Consider the following 9,057-nt stretch of genomic DNA (forward strand, 5'->3'; position numbering starts at 1 on the left):
ACTTCAATTTTCCGGACGATTGAATTAGTGATTTTTTTTCCTCCTGAACTAAAATACACTTAAGTCTTTGGGATTAATTACCACGTTCTGGTCTCTCAGACGGTAGTATTAGTTATCGTTGCCACGTCTGACATCAACCCTGACACCTCATAAAATAAGGAACTGAATTTCACTGACTCAACCGTCTGCCTCAGCCCCGTCAGGAGGGGGGACTCGCGGCTACCTTGGGGAGCCCTCTGGGAAGCTGAGCCACAAAGGCAGCCTTGGAGACGGCCAGCGGGGGTCTTCCCTTCCAAAGGCAGAGAGGTTGGGAGGGGGGAAGAGGAGGAAGCTAAGATGACCCAGGATTAAAGTAGGGGGCTGAAGGGGAAGAGCGGGGTGCCCAAAAGTGGCGGGGGGCTGGTAACGACAGGCTGGGGGGGGGGTGGCCAAGCTGGATTCTCAAGCTTGTGGGGGGGGGAACAGACTGGCGGGGTGCCCAAGCTGGGTGTCCAAGCTTGGGGGGGAACAGGCTGGTGGGGTGGCCAAGCTGGGTGCTCAACCTTGGGGGGGGGGACCAGACTGGTAGGGTGCCCAAGCTGGGGGGACAAACTGGCGGGGTGCCCAAGCTGGGGGGGGGGGGAGACTGGCACGTTTTCAGGGCCAGGGAGAGAACTGGGCAGGAACTGTACACTGTGGCAAAACATGCAGGAGTTTGGACAAACTCAGTCTCTCTTTCACACACACACCCCAGGCCAAATGTGAGGGGGATTCCGGCAAGACTGAGAGACACGGTGAAAACGAAAGGGAGCCATGGGGGGGGGGGAGAGATCGGGGTCGAGGCAGCCTTCGTATCCCTACCCTCGGGGGTTCCCGGAGCCGCACCTGAATCCGCACCCACCACCCTCCGCTGGCAGCGGCAGCAGCAGCGCCATCCGGGCTCCAGTTCGGAGCGCACCTGCTCGTGGCGAACAACACCCAGCGCGGATTCCGCTGGCTGAACACCAGCTCCCAACACGGAACCGGCGGCTAATCTAGCGCGTCCTACAAGCGCAAATGACCCCAGCCTGCCTGCCGCTTCGCCGAGCGCCGCGCGCGCGGGGAGAACGGCGAGTCCCTGTCGCACTCGCCAAACGCGCCTCCCCGCCCCTCTCCGGCCCAGACCTCGCGCCAGGCGGGGCAGGGACTCTTCAAGCCCCCAAGTTGGGTGGCGGGGGGAGGAAGATGACAGGACAGTCGCAGCAGCTACCCTGCAATACACTCCCATGAAATCACACCAGGGTCGATGGCACAGGGATCACCCCCTTTTTTGGATGGGGGGGAGGAGAAGGTTTCCAACAACCCTTTTACCCCTGGCATTAATTTTACAAAATCGTTCCGCAAAGAACGGTTGAATCTATCTAGCCGTGCAGCATCTCATTTCAGGGAGAGAGTTCAGAGCATCTGCCTGGATACCAGTTCTGGCGCAGCTGCTAGAAGTGAGTCCCTTGGAACAAAGTAGGACTCCAAAGGGAGTAAGGAGGCCTAGTGTTAAAAGTTGCAATCCTAAGCACCCTTGGAAATCAGCGCCACTGCCGCCAGTCTGACTTAGGCTGCAGTCCTATCCACATGGGGTAGGCCAGTCCTATCCACCTAGGAGAACGCCCCATTGACTCTGGGACTTACTTCTGAGTAAACATGCATAGGATTGGTCTCTTAGGTTGCAATCCTACCCACATTTACCTGGGAGTAAGCACCATTGACTCGAATGGGACTTACTTCTGAGTAGGCATGCATAGGACTGGGCTCTTAGGCTGCAATCCTATCCACACTTACCTGGGAGTAAGCCCCATTGAGTACAGTGGGACTTACTTCTGAGTAGACATGGATAGGCTCGTGCTGTTAGACAACAGCCTGACTTGTTTGGGATTCCCCACGTCGTTCCTATCGCAGGGACCCAGATCAGGACTGTGGGTCCAGGGCAGCTGCTAAAAATTCAGACCTTGCCTTACAATGAGTAACTCGCGCAAACCACTATGGCTAGTCCAGCGTTTCTGAGACTCAGTCCAGACCCTGAGTTTTCAAGAAGGATATTAAGTACACTTTTCTTTGTTTAATTCCAAGACGATCACTTTACAGATCCTTCCCCCCCCGCCCCTTTCGAGGGGGGCAGAGTGAACGAATGGCATTCCTCTTGCATCAGACTTGTATTCCTCTCCCTCACCAAAATACATAATCACTGAAATATCACGATCCCTTTGAAAATGACATCTCAAGCATCATAGGGTTTTGTTAAAAAATAAAGCCAGATCGCCCCCCTCGACGTCCCCCTCTCTCCCTGCCTCCCTCTTCCCCCCCCCCCTCTTTTGGCGAAAGATAAAAGTCTCCCTTGCTCGGGGCTTTGTGTCGAGTGGTGATTTCATCAAATGTCCACTCGGCTTTGGCACGTCTGAGTGTCAAGATGTCTCTTGTTTCGCCTGCAACCCCCCTCTCTCCACCAATCTCCGCCTGTCTCCGGGATAATATACAGCCCATCAGCTCCGAGCCGGGGCTACCGGAGAGAGATACAATATACCCCGAGACGGAAACATGAATTGTGTTTGGTCTGGTTATAATTTTCCCGGTTGTTTGGGTTCCGTCTGGAGCCAGCTGCAAGGCTGGCTGGGGCCGGGCTGCACTCGTCGCCCGGGCGAGCAGCAGCATCAGGCCAGAGCCCGCGTGTAGTGGCCCCAACGTGCCTCCCTCTGAACTGCAGCCTGTTGGAAGGCACAAGGACAGGGCGACCAAGTGTCATCAAGAGGACCAGGCACCCCAAAACGTAGAACATCCGAGCAAAATATAGGACGTGGCAAACTAACAGCTAAAAACACTCCTCTATGGATTTCATGGGGTTCATTTAAACACTCTGTTACTTAGGGTTTTAAATGTATTGACATTGCATCTAATTTATTAATATTTCTTAATAGCAAGGAGGCTATGTGCTACCTGCTCACAGGGAACACTGAGGTTCTTTTCCAGGACACGAGGCTTAAAAAGAGGACATGTCCTGGAGAAAGAGGACGTCTGGTCACCCTGCACTATGAAGGAGAAGAAAAGAAAATGCATAGGTGAAAAATCCTATAGAAAGAAAAGAAAAGAAGCTCCTTCTCTTCCCCCCCTTCTCTGAGGTTGCAATCCTATACACATTTACATGGGAGTAAGTCCCATGTAAGACTCAGTGAGGCTTACTTCCAAGTAGACCTGCATAGGCTTGTGCTCGAAGACTTTTGCAGGTCTGGACCCCTGGCTCTGGTGGATGACCCACCACGGATAAGGGATTTCTGCTTTCACTCTCAACGCTCGAGGTGGGGGTGGGGCGCAGATGCGTCCCACTGAGAGCCACGGGGCTTCCAAGGATCGTGTGTCGCTTTTGGAAATGCTGTTGACAAGCCGTGCGAGCGATCGCACACAGCGGCCCCGTCGCCGCCACGTCTTTGTGGCCGGGCCAAAGGAACTCGCGTCTGCACACCGGAGCGAGAGAGAGCATCTCGCAGGAGCCACGTGCGGGCCAACTTGTGCGGGGCTGGGGGCTCCATCCATCTCTGGAGTCAATAGCGCTGAAGTCCCAATGAACTCCAGATCGCAGCTCTCCCCCCCCCCCCACACAGACACGTCCACCTCCCTCGCTTTGGAAAGGAACAAGGGGAGGGGGGAGAGGGAGAGAAAGAGAGAAGGAGCCCAAACAAAAGCAACACACACATTTCTTGCTTACACCGAATCGCAGCCTTTTTTGCAGCCTCATTAAATCTATTTGGAGACAAAAGAAGAAAAGCTTTCGGAGGAGGAGAGAGAGAAAGAAAATCGGGGGGGGGGGGAGAAGAGATAAAGAAAACAAATAAAGGCCTTTAACGAGATCTTCACATAAATGTCACAGTTTCTCAGCCTTTACGATTCGCCTGCTTAGCATAAAAACACTTAAGGACAAGATTGAAGGCTTCGCGTGATATCTGGACAGAAGTCAAACCAACCCATGGCAAACAGACCCCCACTTCCCCTTCAAAGGAGGAAAGGGGGGGCCGAGAAAGACAAGTGCTCTCCCCACAGTACTAAAGAAAGTGCCTTTCATTGTAATTCATAGACTTGTTCCAAATGCCAAGAGAGAAAGGAGAAGAATGGGAGCCCCATCTAAAGGCACAGATGCCCCAGTGCAGGGGGGGTGGGTGGGTGAGGGGGTGGGTGATGGAAGTGGGGGGCGGAGGGAGGAAAGAGAGCTCCACTCCCATTATGGTGGAGTTAAACAGGGGAAGGGAGGGCTCCCCTAATCCATCAAATTGTCTGGAAATGGTGGGGAGAATGCCGAAACCATATGGTCTCCAAGCGGTTCGGTCCTTTCCGCGGCGGAGGCGCACGCTTGTTTCAGCAGGGCGAGCCGCAGGAGGCCGAGCAAGCTCCATTGTCGCTTGTCACTTCACAGAAGAGGCCTCATTTGTCCCCAGTTTTCATGCTCTGCGCTCAAAATTACAACGCCATCCATTCTCAAAGAGGAGAAAGATGGATTTCGCCTCGGAGAAACTGGCCCCCCAAAAACTCTCCCCCCCACTCCAAGCCCTGCTGTCCCCCCCTTTAGTTGGAACCAAGTTCTTCCCCCCCCCGTCTCCAGCCCCCTTCCTCTTTTAACTGGGCCACCATATACACCAGATTTGTGTTTCTCACATAAATTTGACCAAGAATGGAGAAACACACGTTGCTGGGTCAAAAAGGCAGGCGCCCTATTATGGGGAGGGGAGATCCTCGTTTAGACGGGCGTAGAGAAGCGGTGTCAACTCAGTCAGGCCTGCACTAGGGGCAGGAAGAAGTCTATACTCACTTGAAGGGGCTGTTGGGGTTTGTTGGTTGGTTTTTGCAACCCTGCGGACAAAAATATAAATCACGATTTTAAGCCCTCTGGTTACTTCCCCCCAGCCCACCCTTGTCAAAAACAAGCAGTTTTTCTTATGCTTTAGGTTTTTCTTATGCTTATGCGATTTTCTTATGCTTTAGGGCTAGAAGACTCGGACCCCAATCCTATGCATGTTTACTCAGAAGTAAGTCCCATTAGAATTAATAGGGCTTACTCCCAGGAAATTGTGGATAGGATTGCGCTGACGGTTTTTAAAACAGTAGATGACTTTGTAAAGAAAGATGGTTAAAGGTGGTTCTACCACCGAAAAGCTATACTATACTCCAAGGCATCCATCCATTGTTAAGTAACTGGCATTCCTTTAGAATATATTTCAGATAGAAATATATGTACAGACGCAATAAACATATCAATGTGTATATAACGTACATTCTGTTTTCTAGGGTAATATTTTTATATCCACTGATCCATCAGCATTTGTTGACTTCCCCACTAAAGAGGGGATTATTTAGGATATTTAGAGTTTGGGTCATCAGGTCGATTTCTAGGTTTAATTTGATTGCTTCCATTTGGTTTGCTTGATGGTAATTCAGATCCCCCCCCCCCCCCACACACACACAAGCACAACGCACCTCACTTCTTATATACATCCCTGTAGCATAAACATAAATTCATTTGTACACTCCTTCAGGAAAAAAAACAAAACGCATCTTGTAACCAGGAACGACTAGGTTAATTTCCAAAAGTAATTTCATCCCCCAAAGAAAATCTTAAAAAGTATATATTAAAATTGTAAAGGTTTTATTGTGTCGGAAAAAGTCTTTTCTGTACAACTCTTTAAGAGATAGGATAGAAACCAACATTGTCCCTGTTGTAACTTAAATAAGCAGGCCTTGAAAAATGTTTACAGATCAAAGGGGAAAAAAACATTTTAAATCTGTACATTTGTATGTATAACGTTAATATTTCCATGGGTTGGCGGTTGAATTTTGTTCTTTATTATTATTATTATTTTTATAACCATTTCCAGTAGTATTAGTATTTTAATTACTATTTTGGTAGCATGCAAAACGATTCTAAAAAAGAGTAAAAAATAAGTCTAGATTTCTTTTCTTGAAACCACCTTCATATAAAAATACGAAAGGTAGCTTTTTTCCCTTTTTAATAAAAGCACAACAATAGCAGTAAATGGTAAAAATAGTTTTTAATTGGTAAAACGAGGCAGAACTCTCATTGGAGACCAAGTCCTAGGCGCTGGGGAGGGGGGAGAAAGCATATATTTTAAACTTGCAGTGGAACGCATACCCCCCATTGTATCCAAGAAAAATAAAATCAATTAATAAAGAGTGAAACAACCGACCAAAATAATAATAATAATAATAATAATAATAATAATAATAATAATAATAATAATAACAACAACTCGTGCGTATTGGATGCATGCAAGAAAAGGGATCCAACTGCTTACTCTCTAACTTATGATTCATAGAAAGTGAATTGAGAAAGAAATAGGAAAACTTCTTAAAACAACTGTCTAACAAAGCATCAGAGAGATGGCCTTTATTCTAAGGTTATGTGTTCTTTTATAAACCCAAAAAGAGATACTTTATTTCTTTTAAAATAAAATTCAAGCCCTAATTTTAAAAAAAAGAAATGAAATTACCCAATAGATATGCTTAAATATTTGTACAGAAGCTGTCCATAATTGCACCATTCCAAAAATGATCGCCACCTTGGCTGGGCAGCTATTGGGATACGGGTTCTTACTTTAATAATAATAATAATAATAATTCTCATTTGTGATGCTTTTTTAAAATATTGCTTATTGCTTTTGTTGAAAAGAAATTGCCTTCGGGAGCTGCCAGGGAAGCTGATCTCCAGTCCTCCCTAAAGTCCGGCGTTTTTTGGGTGCTGATGAAGACAGAGGGGCTGGAGGAAGGCTCCTCTCCTTGAGTGTGTGTGGAAGGGAGGCGATGGGGGGGGGAGATGTGTCAATTTCTTCTTGTTTTTGTTTGTGGGGCAAAAGATGGGCGGGCGAGGGGGGGGAGGAGGAAGCCACCACCACCACTCAGTCATCGACGTCAATTTCCACGTCTTCGTCTTCCGAGCAGTCCTTGCTGCTGCCCGGCTGGTCCGTGAGTGGCGAGGCCGGGGAGAGCTGGAGGTGGCCGCTGCCGTCCAGTCCGTGTTTGGGGAGGGTGGGCGAAAGGGAGCGGGACTTCGCTCTCCCTTCGGAGGCTGTCTCCAGCTCGGCGATGGCTACCAGGTCCACCGGGTTGCCGGATCCCAGTTTCTTGGCAGACTCCACGTCTGCTTTCATCTCTTCCAGGTCCCTCTTGAGCTTGGCCCTGCGATTCTGAAACCACGTTATCACCTGGGCATTGGTCAAGCCCAACTGCTGGGCTATCTGGTCTCGGTCGGCGGGGGACAAGTATTTCTGATACAGAAACCTTTTCTCCAGTTCGTAGATCTGGTGGTTGGTAAAGGCTGTTCTAGACTTCCTCCTTTTCTTGGGGGTCTGTCTCTGGCCAAAAATAGTCATCCCATCCCTTCCTGCAAATAGGCAGAATAATTCTTTTCAGTCTCTCTCTCTCTCTCTCTCTCTCTCTCTCTCTCTCTCACACACACACACACACACACACACACACACACACTTTTGTCTCTCTCACACACACACTTTCTCACACACACACTTTCTCTCTCTCTCTCTCTTACACACACACTTTTTGTCTCTCACTCTCTTTCTCTCTCTCTTACTCACTTACTCTCTCTCTCTCTCTCTCTCACACACACACACAGAGCCCACCTTCTCGCCTCTCTCCCCCAGGCTAAGGATAGGAACGCTGGTAAAAGCACTGAAAGCCATCCGAGACCCTCCCGCGGCCCGAAGCAGCAACAGGCCCTTAAGCAACCACTTGCAATCCCCCCACCCCACTCTCTCGTTCCCTTAAGTGCATTTTAAGAAATGATTTCTCCCCCCCCCTCCAAAAAAAAGAGCTGTGTGTTTGTCTCAGGTGCGCAGATTCGAGTTCACACCAGGTAGGACTGCGCTTCCCCTCCCAGCAGGAAATTAGGCCTCACGTTCACCAGCATCTTCATGGCCATCGGGAGTTTATTACGTTGGAGGAAATATGGATAAATGATGGCGGGGGTGGGTGGGGGAGAGAAGCCGACTGAGCGCACAAGCAGGGCTGCGATAGTCACACAGATTTCACGCGTGGGTTGCTCAGTCTATAAATACACGGTTTGGAGGAGGGGAGGTGGGTGGTGGGGGTGACATTGCATAACGTTGGTGGCATCTCCCCACGTTCCTCGAAAACGGCCCGCGTCCTGGAGAGCGGGACCTGCCCGTCCTTTTGCTAGGACCCCATCCTTGGTGTCGTCCCCCCGTCCCCCCCAGGCCACAGGCGTCCCTCGATCCTCGTAGCTAAAGCGAGCCGGAGAAGTTCTCAGTCACCCCCCACCCCAACACTACCACCATCACACTCACCACCAGGCAGAAGGCAGGAAGGGAAAGCAGCCCCGGAGCGGGCTGGGAGGGCTTACCTTCGGCCGCTTGGAGGACGCTGACTTCCAGCCCCTTGAAGGTCTTGCTGGCCAACTCTTCCAGGGCGCAGAGGGGCGAGGTCTGCGAGAGCAGCGCCCGGCTGGAGAGGGGCAGGGCGGCCGGGGGGTGCTTTTCGGCGGCGGAGAGCAGGTGGGCAGTCCCGCAGATGGTGTAGCTTCTCCGCACCGAGGGCTTGTTGAGGATGTCCTCGATGCTGAAGGGCGTCAAGGGCTTGTTGGAGTTGGCCGGAGGGGGCAGGTGGTCCAGCGGGCTCCTCCGGCGCTCCTCCACCGAGGCGGCCTTGCCCTCGTCCTTTGAAGTCATGCTTGGCGTGGCGGGCGTCGGGGATCCCTTCTCCTTCCTCCCCACCGCAGCACCCCCTGGCTCCCTCTTTGCCTTGGGTGACCCCCTCGCTTTCCTGGCACCACCAACGCGGAGCGGGGAGGGGAGCGACAAGACAGGCAAGAAACTTCGGGTCTTCAGCTGGTCTGCTGCCGGCCGTGGGGAAGGAGGGACGGTGGAGGGGCAGGCCGTCCTTGGACGGCCAGGGGACTGCTGCGGTCCTGCCTGGGAAGGGGGACCGAGGCGCTCCCGTCCCACTTGACTTCTGTCCCTGCTCTGCTCTTCCGGCAGCTCTTTGAGGAGGCCCCCAAAGCGTCCCAGATCAGTCTTT

At 51.1% G+C, this 9,057-nt stretch overlaps 1 protein-coding gene across 1 annotated transcript; it reads right to left on the minus strand.

The window, feature by feature from the left end:
- Positions 1-6,905: 6,905 nt before the first annotated feature.
- Positions 6,906-8,708, minus strand: LBX1 (ladybird homeobox 1). Its single transcript, XM_066622168.1, has 2 exons — positions 8,384-8,708; positions 6,906-7,390 (listed from the first exon to the last, which is right to left on the minus strand). Exons 1-2 carry the CDS (start codon positions 8,706-8,708, stop codon positions 6,906-6,908), a joined length of 810 nt encoding a protein of 269 aa, XP_066478265.1.
- Between the last annotated feature and the right edge of the window lie 349 nt (positions 8,709-9,057).

Source organism: Tiliqua scincoides, chromosome 3, assembly GCF_035046505.1.
Source record: "Tiliqua scincoides isolate rTilSci1 chromosome 3, rTilSci1.hap2, whole genome shotgun sequence".
Lineage (NCBI taxonomy): Eukaryota > Metazoa > Chordata > Lepidosauria > Squamata > Scincidae > Tiliqua > Tiliqua scincoides.